Source organism: Pan troglodytes, chromosome 6, assembly GCF_028858775.2.
Source record: "Pan troglodytes isolate AG18354 chromosome 6, NHGRI_mPanTro3-v2.0_pri, whole genome shotgun sequence".
Taxonomy (NCBI): domain Eukaryota; kingdom Metazoa; phylum Chordata; class Mammalia; order Primates; family Hominidae; genus Pan; species Pan troglodytes.
Window position 1 is genome coordinate 11775512 of NC_072404.2, and position 21585 is coordinate 11797096.

The 21585-nt window shown below is 46.8% G+C and overlaps 1 protein-coding gene across 19 annotated transcripts in view; it reads left to right on the plus strand.

Moving 5' to 3' along the window:
* Positions 1-21585, plus strand: part of OCM (oncomodulin) — a 62680-nt gene that overhangs the window by 26148 nt on the left and 14947 nt on the right. For 11 of the 19 annotated variants that reach the window (XR_008536333.2, XM_054655524.2, XM_063813974.1 and 8 more), the window contains one exon: positions 20527-20624. The exons of 1 other annotated variant lie outside the window; for it this stretch is intronic. Coding sequence is in view for 17 of the 18 variants with exons in the window: in XM_054655524.2 (XP_054511499.2) it covers positions 20527-20624 (98 nt within the window). In the remaining variant the exon portion in view is untranslated. Of the gene's footprint in view, positions 1-18897; positions 18966-20491; positions 20625-21585 lie in introns of all 19 variants that reach the window. 7 more of the 19 variants (XM_063813984.1, XM_063813985.1, XM_063813983.1 and 4 more) reach the window with 2 other exon arrangements.

Genomic DNA, 21585 nt, shown 5'->3' on the forward strand with positions numbered 1-21585 from the left:
TAGAGTACAGTGGCTATTCACAGGCACGAACATTGCACACTACAGCCTCAAACTCCTGAGCTTAAGTGATCCTCCTGCCTCAGCCTCCTGAGTGGGTGGAACTGTAGGCGTGTGCCCCTGGGCCCTCACAGTGGCTTTAATCTGCATTCTCTAATGATGAATAACGTTAAGCATCTTTTCATGTGCTCGTTTGCCATCCATACTGAAAGTTCGTTTTAAAGACAGGATCCATACACCAGCATGTTTGTATTGTGAAAGAAGGTAAATTCTCAGGACCCCAAACTCACTATGCCAAAGAGAAAGTCAAGCTTGGAAACTGAGTCATGCAATACTGCCTTCCCTTTTGTTCCCAAATGGAGAGCTGTATTTTCATAACCCCATGTTCTAGCCTCATGCATAAGCCAGGTGCCCACCAAGACAGAACGTTACGTATCTTCCCAGATGGCTCCCTCACAAGTTGCTCACAAAGTGAGCCCCTAATTCTTTCAGGATACATCTCCCCCTATAAACTAGCCCTAAAAGCAAGTTCTGTTAAATCTCACACTGACAATGTCGATTACCAGCTTATTTTCACATGGATAGGACAAGGACAAGATTGTAAATCATCCTTCCACCTACCCTGAGATAAATGCAGCATGGCCCTATTCCCCTACTCCCTCTTTTCATGTTTACTTTATGTTATGTAAAATGCAGATTTACTGAGCTCAAGATGAATGCAGCATAAACTCTTTATTCCCTCTTTTCACGTTTATCTTATGTAAAATGTGGATTCACTGGGCTTAAGATGAATGCATCACAGACTCTACTCCTTTTCAAGTTTACTTTATCTTGCGTAAAATGTAGATCTACTGAGCTCAAGATGAATGCATCATGGACTCCTCTACTCTTTTCACATGTTTATCCTATGTAAAATGTAGATTTACTGAGCTCGAGATGAATGCATCATGGACTCTTTACTCCCTCTTTTCATGTTTACTTTATCTTATGTAAAATGTAGATTTACTGGGCTTGAGATGAATGCAACATGGACTCCTCTACTCCCTCTTTTCATACGTTTATCTTATGTAAAATGTAGATTTACTGAGCTCAAGATGAATGCATCATGGACTCTTTACTCGTTTTTTCACATATTTACTTTACCTTATGTAAAATGTAGATTTCCTGAGCTGGAGAGGAATGCCTCATTGACATGTAAAATGTAGATTTATTGATCGCTAATCAGAGCCTTGGGAGAATGGGACCATTTGCCTCTCTGCCTACCCTCCCTTCCTTTATCCCTCCTGCTTGCTCTTTCCCCTTTAAATAGCGAAGTTCCCAAACCCTCTTTGGAAACTCACAGGTCACAGATGCTCCTGTGGCTGATGTTCCTCCCGGGCGTGTCCTCAAACTGCTGCATCAACCTCAGTCAGTGGGGACTCATGCCTCAGTCCCTTTTTCGGTTAATATTATGTTAATGGGAAAGATCTATTAGGGAGAGAGAAATTGATGGCACAGGAGAGGGAAGGGGGAGTACGTGGAGTGATGTGCTTGAGAGGGTGGCAGGAATGGAATCCAGTTTAGATGGCGGAGGGGCTGGCTTTAGATAGGATGTGGATGGTTCATTTTTTTTTTTTTTCTCAAGACGGAGTCTCGCTCTGTCACCCAGGCTGGAGTGCAATGACATGATCTCAGCTCACTGCAACCTCCACCTCCTGGGTTCAAGCGATTCTCCTGCATCAGCCTTCCAAGTAGCTGGGATTACAGGTGCGTACCACCACGCCCAGCTAATTTTTTGTATTTTTAGTAGAGATGGGGTTTCACCATGTTGGCCATGCTGGTCTCAAACTCCTGACCTCATGATCTGCCTGCCTTGGCGTCGCAAAGTGCTGGAATTACAGGCGTGAGCCACCGTACCCAGCCTGATGGTTCATGTTATAGCTAAGGCAGGAAGGCAGAGTGAGTGGATGCAGAGGCTGGGAGAGGGCCGATGTTGTCTAGGGAACCTGGGGACACTCTCCTCTGGTCGTTAGTATTTTCTCAGTTAAGGAGAAGGCAAGGTCATCTGCTGAGGATGAAGACATGTTGGGGTTTGAGAAGGAGATCAGGAATGCAAGAATGATCTGGGGAACAAGGGGGGCAAAGAGGGGGCCAGGTGCTGTGGCTCACACCTGAAATCCCGGCACTTTAGGAGGCCGAGGCAGGAGGGTCGCTTGAGCCCATGAGTGCAAGACCAGCCTGGGCACCATGATGAGATCCCGTCTCTACAAAAAATAAAGCATTAGCCAGGCATGGTGGTGCGTGCCTGTGGTCCCAGCTCCTGGTTGGGGGGGATGCTATGGTAGGGGAAATCACTTGAGCCCAGGAGGTTGAGGCTGCGGTGAGCTGTGATCGCACCACTGCACTCCAGCCTGGGTGACATGGGGAGACCTTGTCTCAAAAAAAAAAAAAAAAAGGTAGGAAGAATGACCTTCACGGTGTTCTAAAAAGCAGTGGCTTCCAGTTCAGAAGGGGTTTGCTGCCCTCTGTCTAATGAGTTGGGGTTCTCTTTTCTCCTCCACGTTCTAGGGTTTTGATGCCTCTTAGCGTCACCATCTCTCATTTGGGGAGCAATTATGAATCGTTAGTAAAAGCTCAACTTTTTTAAGACGCAAAACCAGCAAGAAAATTCAGCATGTCCTGGTTTTCTAGACGGTATCCTCAAAGATCACACCCAGGCACTTAATAATTTAGCCTTTTGGGCAAAGTTCTCATTAGAATAAATCAAATAGGCCGGGCACCGTGGCTCACACCTGTAATCCCAGCACTTTGGGAGGCCGAGCCAGGCGGATCACCTGAGGTTGGGAGTTTGAGACCAGCAACCCCATCTCTACTAAAAATACAAAATTAGCCGGGCGTGGTGGTGCGTGCCTGCAATCCCAGCTACTTGAGAAACTGAGGCAGGAGAATTGCTTGAACCCGGGAGGCGGAGGTTGCAGTGAGCCAATATCGCACCATTGCACTCCAGCCTGGGCAACAAGAGTGAAACTCCCTCTCAAAAAAAAAAAAAAACTAGGGAAATAGAGTGTGATTTCCTGGCAGGAATTTTGACTGGCATGAGACATTTGACTTGAAAGACCTGTGGAAGACAGCGGGCAGCGGCTGTAGTTTGATACCATCGGATATGACCTGGGATTCCCATTAACCAAATTTGGTGTCATCATGACCCAGTCACCCGATCCAGTCACCCTGAGCCCCTCTGCAACTGCTTCATGTGTTTCCTGGCCAATGTCGGGGCCGACGAGTAGTGTGATTCGCAAATGCCTGCATTATTCATGTTTTTGATCTATTCTAATGAGAACTTTGCCCAAAAGGCTAAATTATTAAGCGCCTGGGTGTGATCTTTGAGGATACCATCTAGAAAACCGGGACATGCTGAATTTTCTTGCTGGTTTTGCTTCTTAAAAAAGTTGAGCTTTTACTAATGATTCATAATTGCTCCCCAAATGAGAGACGGTGACGCTAAGAGGCATCAAAACCCTAGAACGTGGAGGAGAAAAGAGAACCCCAACTCATTAGACAGAGGGCAGCAAACCCTTCTGAACTGGAAGCCACTGCTTTTTAGAACACCGTGAAGGTCATTTATGGTGGCCATCCCATTCCCATAGCTTGTCAGCCAAGGTGTTTTTTTTATTAGGCTGGTGCAAAGGTTATAATTGCAAAATTATATTATAGTTGCAATAATGCAAAAACCACAATAACTTTTGCACCAACCTAATTAATGAACATGAATCACCTCTAGCGATGGGAGAACACTAAATTCAGGAAATAAAACATGCTCAGCTGCGACCTGGAAGTCCCAGAGAACTGTCCTGGGCTTGGGCAACACATACCCTGTGCATTTAGAGACAGTGAGTTTAACTGTGCATTTAATACATAGGTAACAATACTGAAATCTTTTGTTCTTTTATTCATTTTTGGAAAAGAAAATGCATATACACATCTAGATGTAGGTCAAATATGCCGCACTCTTGATAATAACAGAGTTGTCTTCATTTGGATAAAGATTTTAATCACTTCAGTCCCATAATTTCAGGGCAGTTTAAGGGCTATTCATGAATAGTATACGTATTTGTACAAAAGTCCAGTATTTTTCTGCTGGGTGCAGTGTCTCGTGCCTGCAATCCTAGTGTCTGGGGAGGCTGAAGAAGGAGGATTGCTTGAGGCTAGGAGCTGAACACCAGCCTGGGCAACATAGCAAGACCCCGATCTCTTAAAAAAAAAAAAAAAATTAGCTGGGTGTGGTGGTGTGCGCCTGTAGTCCCAGGTACTTTAGAGGGTGAGGTGAGAAGGAGCCATTGAGCCCAGGAGTTCAAGGTGACACTGAGCTATGATTGTGCCACTGCACTCCAGCCTGGGCAACAGAGTGAGATGAAGGACAGAAGGAAGGAGTGGGGGGGAGAGGGAGGGAGGAAAGGAGGAAGGGAGGGAGGAAAGAAGGAAGGAAGGGAGGGAGGGGGAAGAGAAGGAGGAAAGAAGGAAGGGAGGGAGGGAAGAAGAAAGAAAAGGAAGGAAGGAAGTTAGGAAGGGAGGGAGGGAGGGAAGGAAGGATGTTGAATTTCCTACCTCCTTGATAGGATGGGAGGGATTGGAGTGAAAATTAGGTTGACTTATTATATTAAAAAACCAAATGTGTTGTTTGATTTTCTCACATCTGACCTGTGTACTGAGAATTTAAACTCACTCAACTCCCAGTAATAACGGCTAAAACCATTTGGGTGAATTTCTCTGTAGTCTTTTACTGATATGTGGTGGATATGTATTGTGTCAATTTAGCAAAACTGGGACTGCATTTCCTAAATTTCCCCTCCCTGCCTAGTTCCAGTTTATTGTGAGCAAGAAGACATATCTGTGGAGGGTGGAGGTTGACACTGGTTACCATGTAACCCGCTCCCACAATTGTGTAAGGTCCAGTCCCTATAACCGCCGTCCTGTGTCTATAAATATATATTTTCCAATTTACAAAATATGTTTAGCATAGTGCCTGTTTCACTTTACAATATGTGGTGGATATTTTTCCGTATCATTAAATAGACTTGTAGACTATCCTTTTATTTTTATGGCCCATCAATTAACAAATCCCTGCACATTGGACATTGAGGTGATTTCCAATTGCTAAGAGAAGCAAAATCTTTGTGTCCATCCACAATAGTTTGTTCATTTTTCTTGCAGTTCTTTAAAAAAAATTCCTCCTTGCCTTCTGGCCTGTATTGTTTCTGATCAGAAGTCTGATGTCACTGGGCACAGTGGTGTGCACCTGTAATCCCACCTACTCAGGAGGATCGCTTGGGCCCAGGAGTTCAAGACAAGCCTGGGCAACATAGCAAGACCCCATCTCAAAAAAAAAAAAAAAGTCTGATGTCAATCTTTTCTTTGTTCCTCTGAATATATTGTGTCTCTTTTTTCTGGCTGCCTTTATGATCTTCATCTTCTCTTTATCACTGGTTTTAAACAATTTTATAATAACGTGCCCTTTATACGTGTTGGCTGTTCCTCCTCCTCCTCCTTTTTCCTCCTCTTATTTTTTCTGGAGGTTCATTGAGCTTCTTGAGCCTGCTTTCATCCAATGTGGAAAATTTTCTGCCATTATTTCTTCAAATATTTTTCTGTTCCCTCCTCTTTCTCCTTTTCTCTGAGACTCCAATTACATGTATATTAGGCCACTTGAAGTTGTCCAGTAGCTCACTGATGTCTGGTTTTATTTCTTCCAGAATTGTTTCTCTCTGCGTTTCAGCTTGTATCTTTTCTATTGCGATGTGGGGGTGTTTGGGACGGGATTGGTTCTGTTTTGGGGGGTTGTTTTTTCTAAGACGGGGTCTTGCTATGTTGCCCAGGCTGGAGTGCAGTGGCACAATCTTGGTTCACTGCTGCCTTGACCTCCTGGGCCCAGGTGATCCTCCCTGGTAGCTGGGACCACCACACCTGGCTACTTTTTAAAATTTTTTTGTAGAGATGGGGTTCCACCATGTTGTCCAGGCTGGTCTCAAACTCCTGAGCTCAAGAGATCCACCCACCTCAGCCTCCCCAAGTTCTGGGGTTACGGGAGTGAGCCACTGCACCCAGCATCTTTTCCATTGCTATGTTTTCAAACTCATTACTCTTTTTTTCTTCGGTGTCTAATTTGCTAATCCCATCCAGTGCATTTTTCTTCTCTAGCTTCACTGTGTTTTGTTGTTGCTGTTGTTTTGTTTTGTTTTGGTTTTTTTTGAGACAGGGCCTACCAAGGCTGGAATGCAGTGGCAAGATCACAGCTCACTACAACCTCAACCACCTGGGCTCAAACGATCCTCCTGCCTCAACCTCCTGAGTAGCTGGAGTCACAGGCATGCCCCACCACACCCAGGCGATCTTCTTAATTTTTCTAGAGATGGGGGTCTCACTATGTTGCTCAGGCTGGTCTTGAACTCCTGGCCTCAAATGGTCTCCCACCTTGGCCTCCCAAAGTGCTGGGATTACAGGTGTGTGCCACCGCACCCAGCCACTCTCATCTTTGTTTCAGCCTTTTCTTCCCCCCACAATGCTCTAGTAAGCTCATGAAGACACAGCCAGCCAAAGGTCTAAAGGGCTTTTGCCATCAGTTTCAGTGAGTAATTTAGAGCAAGTGTCTAAGAGTGAGGGGGAAAAAAGACATAGCCAGTAGTCTCTCAGATAATTTTAAGGAATTGTCCTATCCTGCAGCATTTCGATAAGAAATGATGTAGCTTCTGTCTTCCTTTGAGGGTCCGTTAGAAGGCACTGGGAACGTGAAGTCTGACACCCATAACAGCTCTGGGCTACCCAGAAAGTCAGACCAGTACTCATGCTACTGAGTCCAGGCCGAGCACGGTGGCTGATGCCTATAATCCCAGCACTTTGGGAGGCTAAGTCAGCTGGATCACCTGAGGTCAGGAGTTCGAAACCAGCCTGGCTAACATGGTGAAACGCTGTCTCTACTAAAAATACAAAAATTAGCCAGGCATAGTGGTGTGCGCCTGTAATCCCAGCTACTTGGGAGGCTGAGGTGGGAGAATTGCTTGTACCCGGGAGGCAGAGGTTGCAGTGAGCCGAGATCGCACCATTGTACTCCAGCCTGGGCAACAGAGTGAGACTCTGTCTCAAAAAGAAACAAAACAAAACAAAACAAAAACAACTGAGTCCAAAGTTCTACATAGCTAGGCTGACTTCATACCATTGGCATTCTGAATACAGTACTGACAGAAAGCTTCAGGAATAAAAGAGAGAAGAGAGGAACTCAGGAAGCATGAGTGTTCCCCATGAGGGGGTGCCAGGCCCTCCTAGACCCACCTGTGAACTTACCCCTTCCCCAAGGCCATTGGCAGCTGGAGTCTTAAAATATTTCCTGCTGAAGCTCTGTCTGGGCACGGTGGCTCATGGCTGTAATCCCAGCACTTTGGGAGGCCGAGGCAGGTGGATCACTTGAGGTCAGGAGGTCGAGACCAGCCTGACCAACATGGTGAAACCCTGTCTCTACTGAAAATACAAAAATTATCCAGGCATGGTGGTGTGCACCTGTAGTCCAAGCTACTCAGGAGGGTGAGACAGAAGAATCACTTGAACCCAGGAGGTGGAGGTTGCAGTGAGCCGAGATGGCGCCACTGCACTCCAGCCTTGGCAACAGAGATTCCATCTAAAAAAAAATTTTTTTAAATTTAAAAAATATATTTCCTGCAGCACTGTATCCTCCCCTATGATCTCATTCCCACCTGCACCCTTCTCCAGTCCCCTCCCACCTGCATTACCCCAGAACAGCTTCTTCCGCACTACCCAGCAACAACTCACCGCCCTGCCCATAATCCGCACGTGCTTGCCCTGGCAGCCTCATCCTAACCTCTCGGAAGCACTCAACTTGCCGGGTCCATCCTTCCTTCTTGAAGCATTCATACCCTTGCTCCCGCCCCTGACATGGGCTGACCCAGGGCAAGAGCACAGAGGCCCACGCGCCACGTGTGTGAATTGCAAGTGAAACTGACAAGCGGTTAAATACAGTATGTTTGCGCCATCCTCCAGCCTTGACAAGAGTATTCTCATAGCAACAAAACCATAGCTGTGACATATTTGCTTTGTTTTCTTTGTTGTTATATATTTTGGGCAGAGGAGTAGGCTGACATTTGCAGAATCCTTTTCTATTTTATTTTATTATTTTATAATAAATAATAAAAGCTCTGTCGCCTAGGCTGGAGTGCAGTGGCATGATCATGGCTCACTGCAGCCTTGATCTCCCAGGCTGAAGCCATCCATCCTCCCACCTCAGGCTCCTGAATAGCGGGGACCACAGGCTCGTACCACCCCGCCTGGCTAATTTTTAAATTTTTTTGTAGAGATAGAGTCCCACTATGTTGCCCAATCTGGTCTCAAACCCCTGGGCTCAAGCCATCCTCCCTGCCTCAGCCTCCCAAAGTGCCAGGATTACAGGCGTGAGCCACTGCCCTCAGCCTTTGCAGAATTCTTTATGCATTCTCATAGCATCCTGTCCATTGGCTGGGGCCAGAACAAGCCCTTATTCATAATTTCTTCTCACTGGGGTTCTGTGCTCTGTGTCTTACAAAATAAGCCATTAGTCCAGGCCGTGTAGGAAAAGCAGGGAACCAGAGATTTCAGCACACATCTGAAGGCTGGTACATTCTGGCCATCTAATCTCTGAAATGTAGTTTATCTTCATCTGTAAAATAGGAGCATCAATAGCTGCCTTAATGTTCTGAGCAGTGAGGTATCTTGTGGAAAATGTTTGCTGCTTTGCTGAGTACAGAAGTGCTTGACATGTCAGCACAGAGGTTTAACACATGTTAGCATAAGTATGCAGTCTTGGCCAGTGTTTAATCTGGGCACCCCATGGCCCACTCAAATTGACATACAAAATTAACTATCACAACTACCACATGAAATTCTTGTAAATATCAGGCTAATTGATGAGTATCTTTTTTTTTTTTAGACTGAGTTTCGCTCTTGTTGCCCAGGCTGGAGTGCAATGGCATGATCTCAGCTCACCGCAACCTCCACCTTCCGGGTTCAAGTGATTCTCCCGCCTCAGCCTCCTCGCCAGTAGCTGGGATAACAGTCATGGTGATCCACAAATTAAAATGCCCAGAAAGCCAGGCGCAGTGGCTCACACCTGTAATCCCAGCAGTTTGGGAGGCCAAAGCGGGAGGATGGCTTGAGCCCAGGCATTCGAGACCAGCCTGGGCAACATAGTGAGACCCCCCCCCCCGCCCGTCTCTACAAAAAATTAAATTAGCTGGGTATGGCGGCGTGTGCCTATAGTCACAGCTACTTGGGAGGCTGAGGTGGGAGGATCACTTGAGCCCAGGAGGCAGAGGCTGTAGTGAGCCATGATTGAACCACAGCACTCAAGCCTGGGTGACAGAGTGAGTCCTTGTCTCAAAAAAAAAAAAAAAAAATTAAAGAGGCAGGGGTCTCACTCTGTTGCCTAGGCTGGGCTTAAACTCCTGGCTTCAAGGCAAACCTCCCAAAGTGCTGAGATTATAGGCTTGAGCCATTGCACCCTGCCTGACCTGGGATATCTCTCCCTTTTTCATCACGGGGATAATAATATTTCAGAGTTGTTGCCATGGTTAAATGACACGACATCATATTCGTGAACTGGGCAATGTTGCACACACCTGTTGTGAGCAGGGCAGGCTTCATGGGTGTGAGACCTGTAGTCTTCAGGGTCCTGCACTTAGAAAGCCTGCACACTCGATTGAATCCACTGAGGCCCCCAAAGTGAAATTCTTTGAACAAGAGGACTTGCATTTCCTTTTTTCTTTTTTTTTTTTTTTAGGGGTGGGGTCTTACTATGTTGCCCAGGCTGGAGTGCAGTGGCTATTCACAAGCATAATCCCACTACTGATCAGCACAGGAGTTTTGACTTGCTCCGTTGCCAGCCTGGGCTGGTTCACCCTCCTTAGGCAACCTGATGGTTCCCTGCACCCAGGAGGTCACCATATTGATGCCAAACTTAGTGGAGACACTCAATCGGCAGAGTGCCCTGCAGCCCAGAGCTCCCGGGTTCAAGCAATCCTCCTGTCTCGGCCTCCCGAGTAGCTGGAACTACAGACACCAGCCACTGCCCCCGGCAGGACTTGCATTTTCACCGTGTACCGGAGCCCACAGATTACGGGGCCAGTGGTAATTAGGGGACTTGTGCCATTTCCACACCCATCGTAGGTCACGAGGGATGCATTTTGCCCTGCCCCGTGGGTAATCAAAGCTGTAAACCCAGGAGAGGTCAGCTCTTATAGACGGGGGCTGTGTGCTCCTGGGGATCCCCATCCTTGTTATTCATTTCATTGGGAAACACACAAGCTGTCCTTTTCACAGAGCCCTAAGACACTTTACGGTCTTCATTTGTAAACAGCAGTCACTTCGTCTCACGAAGGAGCTTGTCCCAAACCCCCATGTGTAAACTTATTTTACCAATTATTGCTCAGTCTGTGAGTGGGAAAGGAAATACACTCGTAGAGAAGTATCTCATAAACAAACATTCTTGTAACTCTGGATCCCACCCCATCCCCCACGTCACCACACGGAGACAGCTGGATGCAGAAACTCAGATTCAGAGAGCCAGTTCATTCAATGCACAAATGTGTTCATTGAATAGTTACACTGTGACAAGGAATGTGCCAATGAAAGACCAAAGATAAAAATGGATGATGGGGCAAGGTGTGCTTTGTTAAACAGATGCTAGAAGGCAGCATGCGCGTTAAGAGTCATCACCACTCCCTAATCTCAAGTACCCAGGGACACAAACACTGCGGAAGGCCGCAGGGACCTCTGCCTAGGAAAACCAGAGAACTTTGTTCACTTGTTTATCTGCTGACCTTCCCTCCACTATTGTCCTGTGACCCTGCCAAATCCCCCTCTCCGAGAAACACCCAAGAATGATCAATAAATACTGAAAATAATAATTAAAATGTGAAAAAAAAAGGATGATGGGGCTGGGCACGGTGGCTCACACCTGTAATGCCAGCATTTTGGGAGGCCAAGAAGCGAGGATGGCTTGAGCCCAGGAGGTCAAGGCTGCAGTGAACCACAATCGCATCATTGCACTCCAGCTTGCATGACAGAGCCAGACCCTGAATCTACAAAAATTAAAAAGTTAAGGCCAGGCACAGTAGCTCATACCTGTAATCCCAGCATTTTGGGAGGCTGAGGCAGGTGGATCACTTGAGGTCAGGAGTTCAAGACCAGCTTGACCAACATGGTAAAACCCTGTCTCTACTAAAACGACAAAAAATTCGCAGGGTGTGGTGGTGCACACCTGTAATCCCAGCTGCTTGGGAGGATGAGGCAGGAGAATCGCTTGAATCTGGGAGGTAGAGGTCGCAGTGAGCCTAGATCTTGCCATTGCACTCCAGACTGGGCAACAAGAGCAAAACTCCATCTCAAAAAATTTTTTTTTTAATTTAATTTAATTTAAAAATTAGCCTGGGGTGGTGGTACATGCCTGTAGTCCCACCTACTCAGGAGATTGAGGCAGGAGGACCGCTCAAGCCCAGGAGCCTGGATAATTTAGTTATTTTCATTTTTTGTAGAGATGGGTTCTTGCCGTGTGACCCAGGCTGGTCTCAAACTTCTGGGCTCAAGCAGTGCTCTTGCCTCAGCCTCCCAGAATGTTGGGATTACAGGCATGAGCCACCGAGTCCAGCCATCCTTGGGTTTTTTCAAAACCCACCTGGCTAGGTTGGAGGTGACCCCGAGTGGAGAAAGGTTAGGAGGCCACCACAGTTGTTTCCATTCCCAAAAGAGATGCTGGTGGCTTGGGCTAGGGTAGTGACGGTGGTCCGTGAAGAGAAGATGAAGGTGAGAGATGTTTAGGAAGTGATGTCTGTTGAGAGAACATGAAAGTGGGTCCACGGTGCTCTCAACTAGCCCATCATACATGATGGAAGGAGGGTCTCCCATACATTCAAGAGTTTTGTCTGCACAAGGGCAGCCAGGCTGGGCGTGGTGGCTCACACCTGTAATCACAGCACTTTGGGAGGCTGAGGGGGGTGGATCACTTGAGGTCAGGAGTTGGAGACCAGCCTGGCCAACATGGTGAAACCCCCTCTCTACTAAAAATAAAAAATAAAAAAATTAGCCAGTCGTGGTGGGCACCTGTAATCCCAGCTACTCGGGAGGCTGAGGCAGAAGAATCTCGTGAACCTTGGAGGTGGAGGTTGCAGTGAGCCGAGATCGCACCACTACATTCCAGCCAGGGTGATAGAGCGAGACTCTGTCTCAAAAAAAAAAAAAAAAAAAGATCTATTTCCACATCGTCGTCCTATTCTTTTCCTGGGAGCAATTAGTAATTGGTGGCCAAAATAATGAAGACTACTGAATCAACGTTTAAAAATGGTTAATATATACATATACATGATATACATATACATTACATTACACAAATATGCAGAATATAAACAACATATCATTATGCATATGCAACACATGTCAGATGCATAGCATGATATGCAACATAAAATGCATAATATGCAATTTACCATCTTAATAATTTTCTTTTTTTTTCTTTGGAGAGACAGGGTCTCACTCTGTTGCCCAGGCTGGAGTGCGGTGGTGTGATCACAGCTGACTGCAGCCTCACACTCCTGGGCTTAAGTGATCCTCCCGCCTCAGCCTCCCGAGTAGCTGGGACCATAGGTGCACGCAACCATGTCTGGCTATTTTTTTTATTTTTTGTAGAGACGGGGTAGTGCTTTGTAACCCAGGCTGGTCTCAAACTCCTGGCTTCAAGCAGTTTTCCCGCCTCAGCCTTCCAAAGCGCTGGGATTGCAGACGTGTACCGCCGCACCCGACCCATCTTAACCCTTTGAAGTTCAGTGGCATTAAATATATTCACATTGTGCAACTGTCACCACCATCCATCTCCAGAACTTTCTCATCTTCCCAATCTGAAACTCTGTCCCCATTAAGCACTCACTCCCGTTATCCCTTCCCCCTGCCCTGCTAACCACCATTCTGTCTGTCTCTGTCAATTTGAATATTCTAGGTACCTCGTATTACTGGAATTATACAATATCTCTGTGTGAATCTATATCTATATATATATATGTTTTTTTTTTTTTTTTGAGACAGAGTCTTGCTCTGTCACCCAGGCTGGAATGTAGTGGCACAATCTTGGCTCACTGCAACCTCTACCTCCTGGGTTGAAGCAATTCTCCTGCCCTAGCCTCCCAAGTAGCTGGGATTACAGACACCCACGACCATGCCCGGATAATTTTTTTGTATTTTTAGTAGAGACAGCGTTTCGCCACGTTGGCCAGACTGGTCTCGAACTCCGGACCTCAGGTGATCTGCCCACCTCAGCCTCCCAAAGTGCTGGGATTACAGGTGTAAGCCACGGCGCCCGGCCTGAATCAATATTTGATGCTCAGATTGCACATAATGGAATTCAAGTTATCATCTTAAGCGCCTCATTGATTCAGAAAACGTGTTCACTGAATATGTTCTTTTTAAAATTTAAATAAATATAATATTTTTCTATAGAGAATGGGAGTCTCACTACATCACCCTGGCTGGTCTCGAATTCCTGGGCCCAAGCAATCTTCCCATCTCGGCCTCCCAAAGTGCTGGGATTATAGGCATGAGCCACCACTCCTGGCCTGGTCTCTGGTATCTTTATTTTCTATCAGAAAAATAGCATGAACATAAAAAGTATCTTGGTTTAACCCATATGCTACTTTGATTTAAATGAGCAGATTTTTAAAAAATGTTTTATCTCTGTGGACAATTGTAAACACTCCCAAAGAAAAAGAAAGGGCTCAGCTAGTTTCTATGGCAACTTAATGTGAGAAACCTGAGTCAAAACTCTTAAGACTTATTTTCAGAAACCTTTTTTTTTTTTTCTGAGACAAGGTCTCACTGTGTCGCCTAGGCTGGAGTGCAGTGGTGCATTTGTAACTTGAAGCAGCCGTTACTTTCCAGCCTCAATCAATCTTCCCACCTCAGCCTACTGAGCAGCCGGCACCACAGGCATGCGCCACCATGCCTAGCTGATTATTATTATTTTTTTTTCCGAGACAGAGTCTTGCTCTGTCACCCAGGCTGGAGGGCAGTGGCATGATCTCAGCTCACTGCAACCTCTGCCTCCCAGGTTCTAAGTGATCCTCCTGACTCAGCCTCCAGAGTAGCTGGGATTACAGGCATGCACCACCACGCCGGGCTAATTTTGTATTTTAGTAGAGATGGTGTTTCACCATGTTGGCCAGGCTGGCCTCGAACTCCTGACCTCAGGTAATCCACGTGCCTTGGCCTCCCGAAGTGCTGGGATTACAGGCGTGAGCCACTGGACCCGGCAGGGGCTGATTTATGATTATTATTTTTTTGTAGAGACAGGGCCTTGTCATGTTCTCCAGGCTAGTCTTAAACTCCTGGGCTCAAGCAATCCTCCCACCTTGGCCTCCCAAAGTGCTGAGATTACAGGCATGAGCCACCACACTCAATCTTCAGAAACTTCTTTAAGGGGCTGGGCGAGGTGATGCTGGTTGGGAATCGTATTTTCAACTTCTTTTTGCTATTTTTATTTATTCATTCATCAAATAACTGCTGAGCGACTAAATCTAGGTCAGTCCTGGGCTAGGCACTGGGGAATAAAACGTGGATGAGAGGTAGGGTGTCAGCTGGAGGTTTGGTCATTTAAGAGAGGCTGCAGGTATCCCTGAGAGAAACTGTTCACTGATGACACTAGGGTGTATACTATCCTGGTAGGAGAATATATTTGGGGCAAAGTGAAGATGCCCACTGTTTTACCCAGGAGAGTCTGAGGTCCTGCTCTAGGTATCCTGAATTGTCTACTTCTTTTTTTTTTTTTGAGATGGAGTTTTGCTCTTGTTGCCCAGGCCAGAGTGCAATGGTGTGATCTCGGCTCACCACAACCTCCACCTCCCCGGTTCAAGCGATTCTCCTGCCTCAGCCTCTCAAGTAGCCGAGATTACAGGCATGCGCCACCACGCTCGGATAATTTTATATTTTTAGTAGAGACGGGGGTTTCTCCACGTGGGTCAGGCTGGTCTTGAACTCCCAACCTCAGGTGATCTGCCTGCCTCGGCCTCCCAAAGTGCTGGGATTACAGGCGTGAGCCACCACACCCAGCGTGAACTGTCTACTTCTAAGCCACTGTATGTTTCTGATTGCAACATGGGCTCTATTTTTGCACTTTTTAAAGACTTGAGGCTGGGCACAGTGGCTCGTGCCTTAATCCTAGCACTTTGGGAAGCCAAGCAGGGTGGATCACTTGAGTCCAGGAGTTTGAGACCAGCCTGGGCAACATCGTGAGGCCCCCGTTTCTACCAAAAAAATACAAAAAATTAGCCAGGTGTGGTGGTGTGTGCCTATAGTCCCAGCCTCCTGGGAGGCTGAGCTGGGAGGATTGCCTGAGCCCAGGAGGTCAAGGCTGCAGTGAGCTGAGATCACACTACCGCATTCCAGCCCAAAGAGTGAAACTTTGTCTCAAAAACAAATAAAAATAAAAATGAAAAACAAACAAATAAAAAACACGAATCCAGCTTTTAAAAAGGAGATCCTAGGCCAGGCCCAGCAGCTCACATCTGTAATCCCAGCACTTTGGGAGGCCGAGGCAGGTGGATCACTTGAGATCAGGAGTTCGAGACCAGCCTGGCCAACATGGTGAAACCCTCATCTCTACTAAAAATACAAAAATTACCCAGGTGTGGTAGCATGTGCCTGTAATCCCAGCTACTTGGGAGGCTGAGGCAGGAGAATTGCTTGAACCTGGGAGGTGGAGGTTGTAGTGAGCCAAGATCATGCCTCTGCACTCCAGCCTGGGTGACAGAGCAAGACTCCATCTCAGAAAAAAAAAAAAAAAAAAAAAAAAGGAGATCCTGACACATGCCACAACATGGATGAAACTTGAGGACATTATACTCAGTGAAATAAGCCAGTCTGAAAAAGACAAATACTATATGATTACACTTATATGATGTCCCTAGATAAAGCAGTCAAACTCTTTTTTTTTTTTTTTTGAGGCTGAATCTCGCTCTGTCACCCAGGCTGTAGTGCAGTGGCGTGATCTCGGCTCACTGCAACCTCCACCTCCCAGATTCAAGTGATTCTCCTGCCTCAGCCTCCCAAGTAGCTGGGATTACAGGCTACCACGCCCAGCTAATTTTTGTATTTTTAGTAGAGATGGGGTTTCACCACGTTGGTCAGGCTGGTCTCGAACTCCTGATCTCTTGATTTGCCTGCCTCGGCCTCCCAAAGTGCTGGGATTACAGGCGTGAGCCACTGCGCCCGGCCAGTAGTCAAACTCGTAGAAGCAGAAAGTACAATGATGCTTACCAGGAGCTGGACTAGGTGGGGGAACAGGGCAGTTGTGGCAGCTCAATGGATACAGAGTTTCCGTTTTTCCAGCTGAATAAATTATAGAGATCTCTCGTTCAATAATGCGCCAAGAGTTAACACTATTGTACTATACATACACTTAAAAATGGTTAAGATTGGCCGGGCGCAGTGGCTCACGCCTGTAATCCCAGCACTTTGGGAGGCCAAGGTGGGCGGATCACGAGGTCAGGAGATCAAGACCATCCTGGCTAGCATGGTGAAACCCTGTCTGTACTAAAAAATACAAAAAATTAGCCGGGTGTTGTGGCGGGCGCCTGCAGTCCCAGCTGCTCAGGAGGCTGAGGCAAGAGAATGGCATGAACCCAGGAGGCAGAGCTTGCAGTGAGCCAAGATCATGTCACTGCACTCCAGCCTGGGCGACAGAATTGAGACCCCATCTGAAAAAACAAAAAAACAAAAAAAATGGTCAAGATTATATTATGGAAAGTGGTTTTACCACGATAATTAAAAAGAACAGTCTAGCACAGTGCTGGCCATGTAAAGGCTCAATAAATGTTTGCTGAAAATTAAAAAAAAACAAAAAACAAAAGCTGGGCACAGTGGTTCACTCCTGTAATCCCAGCACTTTAGGAGGATGAGGTGGGAGAATTACTTGAGCCCAGGAGTTCGAGACCAGCCTAGGCAACATGGCAAAACCTTGTCAAAACCCTGTCTCTCCAAAAAAATATGTATATTTAAAAAATTAGCCAGGCATGGTGGTGTGTGCCTGTAGTACCAGCTACTCGGGAGACTGAAGTGGGAGGATCGCTTGAGCCTGGGAGGTCAAGGCTGCAATGAGCTGAGATCGTGCCACTGCACTCCAGCCGGGGCAACAGAGCAAGACCCTGTCACAACAGAAACAAAATCTTGAGGTGTCTAGTCCTGGCCTCAGCCTCAGAATATTTGTTTCTGAACATGTTAGTTTTGGGGGTTGGGGATGCTCGTTTGATTTCCTCCTTTTTGCCTTTTGAGTGTGTGCAATTTATGGTATAGCTGGGAAACGTCAAAGTCAAGAGTTTTGTAGGAAAATCACGTCACTTAGCCCTGTCTCCTGTGCCGGACAAGACCTGTGTGTGCACTTGGTGACAATGGCTTTGAGTCTGTCAACTCCAGACTGAGGTCAGACTTACACACCCATAGTTCCCAAAGCTGAAAACAGGCCTGCCTCCAACGGTACCTGCTAATATCGGGGGAGCCTTCTCAGCTTACAGAGCACCCTGTATGTGTTTGTCTTAGTTCAGGCCACCATCTCCACCTTACCAGGCATCTAGAACCTTCTCCACACTTTGCCAACAGGGTTCGTTTGCAGAATTGAAATCTTAGTTAAGGTTTGTTGAAGTTTGTTGTTGTTTTTGTTTTTTTTTTTTTACAATTGGCTGTTCCCACCCACATTCCCTTGAGACATAAATAGAAAAAAAAAAAAAAAGAGGTTTCATGAGTAAGACAAGACATTTGAGCTGCATCCACTTGATCCTTGAAAAGGAAATCTAAGAGGTTGTAACTATCACTTTTTCTAGCCTATATAAGGTAGGTCAGTAAGGTAGCAAAAACACATCTGTTGTTTTGCTCCTTCAACTCTTTTTCCTGATTCTTCCTGGGGGGAAACCTACAACGGTGAGTAACTGGTGGATCCATCAGACCCCAGACTCTTCTTCACTGCATGCATTCATATTAGGCTCAGGTGCTCAGACTCCTGTTTGCCCGTGGCTCTGACACCTGGAAGGATTTTAATCTCTGGGAGATGGGCTTTTCATCCATCTGCTTCCCACCTTTCAGGACAGGTAGCATGCCTTCTTCCACAGAATGTCTGCAAGCAGCCCAAACTGTATCCTTTCCCACATGGAATTTGCAACATTGCATCTCTCGGGCTGCTGTAGGAAAATGCCAGTGCATGTGTAACATGGTTTACGGCTGCCTATGCAAATGACTGATTATATCAGTATAATTTTTATAAGAAAACAATTGAATCCTTCTTTGGGTCATGTTTTTTGTTTTTTTGTTTTCATTTTTGGCATATATTCAAAAGAAGGCTCTGAGACAAAAAGGGCTGTGGTCTTTTCGGTATCTGGTTTTCATTTGGATATTCTGTCCCGTTACTTCATACAAAACCATGCTTATCACATTTTAAAAATTCTAGACAGGCCTGGCTCGGTGGCTTGCATCTGTCATCCCAGCACTTTGTGAGGCCAAGGCAGGCAGATCACCTGAGGTCAGGAGCTCAAGACCAGCCTGGCCAACATGGCAAAACCCCGTCTCTACTAAAAACACAAAAATTAGCCAGGCATGGTAGTACGCACCTGTAATCCCAGCTACTGGGAAGGCTTAGGCAGGAGAATCACTTGAGCCCAGGAGGCGGAGGTTGTGGTGATCCGAGATCACGCTCTTGCACTCCAGCCTGGGTGACAGAGTGAGACTCCGTCTTAATTTAAAAAAAAAAAAAAATCTAGACACACATACAGTTTCAGTGGGCCTGGGAAGATGTGTTTCCCCTGGATGTGCACATTCCTGTTTGTGGCTTATCGCCTCTCATTTATTCTGTGTGAGTAGGTAGAAAATGAGCATCACGGACGTGCTCAGTGCTGACGACATTGCAGCAGCGCTCCAGGAATGCCGAGGTAGAGGGGACGTGAGGCGGGGGTGGGATTTCCTCACAGCTTTGCACCTCCAGCGAGGCAACACAAAATCAAAATGTAGGCCACGCGGCCAGACGCAGTGGCTCACACCTGTAATCCCAGCACTTTGGGAGGCCGAGGCGGGTGGATCACGAGGTCAGGAGTTCGAGACCAGCCTGGCCAAGATGGTGAAACCCCATCTCTACTAAAAATACAAAAAAATTAACCAGGCATGGTGGTGGGTGCCTGTAATCCCAGCTACTCGGGAGGCTGAGGCAGAGAATTGCTTGAACCCGGGAGGCAGAAGTTGCAGTGAGCTGAGATCATGCCACTGCACTCCAGCCTGGGCAACAGAGCAAGACTCTGTCTACAAAAAAAAAAAAAAAAAAATGTAGACCAGGCATGGTGGCTCACATCTGTAATCCCAACACTTTTTGGAGGCCAAGGTGAGAGGACTGTTTGAGCCCAGGAGTTTGAGACCAGCCTGGGCAACATAGGAAGACTCCATCTCTACAACATAACAATAAAAATAAAAACTAGCGGGGCATGGTGGCATGTGCCTGTGGTCCCAGCTACTCTGGAAACTAAGGAGGATCACTGAAGCCCAGGAGGTTGAGGCTGTGGTGAGCTATGATCGCTACACTGCACTCCAGCCTGGACGACAGAGTGAGACTCTGTCTCTAAATAAATAAATAAATAAATAAGAGCTTGGCTGGAAAATTCATGGAATCAGAGAAGAAAACTGCTATTTATTAGATAAACTATAGAGATCTGGGATCTGAGCACACGATTACACTTCTGTAAGACAAAAGAAACCTACTAAACATGAAAGCAAGAAATCACTGAAAGGCCAGGTGTGGTGCTCACACCTGTAATCCCAGCACTTTGGGAGGCCGAGGCCGGTGCATCACTTGAGGTCAGGAGTTCAAGACCAACCTGGCCAGCATGGCAAAACCCTGTGTCTATTAAAAATACAAAAATGAGCTGGGCATGGGGGTGCACACCTGTAATCTCAGCTACTTGGGAGGCTGAAGCAGGAGAATCAGTTGAACCCAGGAGGCAGAGGTTGCAGCGAGCCGAGATCATGCCACTGCACTCCAGCCTGGCAACAGAGTGAGACTCTGTCTCAAAAAAAAAAAAAAAGAAAGAAAAAGAAATCACCAAAGGCCATTTAGCCTGTTGAAATCCAGTGATTGCATTTCCCCCTACCAATTAGACCAGGGATGCTGGGGGCTCAGCCACACAGCCTGTAAAGTGGGCCGGGGGAGGGGGAGGCACAGAAGAGATGAGGAGGGAAAAGGAAAATGGACAAAACCAAGTGGAGGAGGGAAGACTGGGGCGGAGGGGACATGGGATGCCATCACAGAGCCATCAAGTCTTGGCTGTCCCAAAATCTTGGACCAGTTGAGCATCCCCGTAGCTCAGGGATATTGTTGAAGTGTTTTTAATTATCTGTGTTTTCAGTACCTTGGCCCCAACATAGAATGTGATCCAACAAGTGTCAGAATAACCAATTCTCTGTTCTTCAGACCCAGACACTTTTGAACCCCAAAAATTCTTCCAGACGTCAGGCCTCTCCAAGATGTCAGCCAGTCAGGTGAAGGATGTTTTCCGGTTCATAGACAACGACCAGAGCGGGTACCTGGATGAAGAAGAGCTTAAGTAAGCTTTGTCCTGAGTCTGTCTGGTACCCGGCACTGCTGAGTGGGCCTGGGGTGCAGTGGGGGCCAGGTTGCTCAGTATTTCTTCAATGGCCAGCCTTGGTGTTGGTCATTCGGCCAAGCATCATTAAAGCAAAGGACGTGAGTCAGTTGACCGCACATCTACCCATGCAAAGCCCTCAACATGGGCAGAGAAGACTGCAGGTGCAAAGATTCTTTTTTTTTTTTTTTGAGACAGGGCCTTACTCTGTTGCCCAGGCTGGAGTGCAGTGGGGTGATCTCAGCTCCCTGCAGCCTCCACCTTCCAAATTCAAGTGATTCTCATGCCTCAGTCTCCCAAGTGGCTGGAGTTACAGGTGCCTGCCACCACACCCAGCTAATTTTCCTATTTAGAGTAGAGATGGGGCTTCACCATGTTGCCAGGCTGGTCTCAAACTCCTGACTTCAAGTGATCCTCCTGCCTTGGCCTCCCAAAGTGCTGGGATTACAGGTGTGAGTCACTGTGCCCAGCCGCAAAGATTCTTTCATGTAAGGGATTTCCTTTGGCAAATGGACTTTAAAAAACTAAAAACTTGGCTAAGCGCAGTGGCTCACGCCTGTAATTCCAGCTACTCAGAAGACTGAAGCACAAGAATTGCTTGAAATCAGGAGGCAGAGGTTGCAGTGAGCCCAGGTCGTGCAGCTGCACTCCAGCCTGGGTGACAGAGAGAGACTCTGTCTCAAATAAATAAATAAATAAAAATTAAAAACACTAAAAACTTAAAAATGGGCCAGGCACTGTGGCTCACACCTACAATCCCAGCCCTTTGGGAGGCTGAGGTGGGTGGATTGCTTGAGTGAGCCCAGGAGTTCCAGACCAGTCTGGGCAACATGACAAAACCTTGTCTCTACAAAAAAAAATACAAATGTTAGTGGGGCATGGTGGGGTGCACCTGTAGTCCCAGCTACTCAGGAGGTTGAGG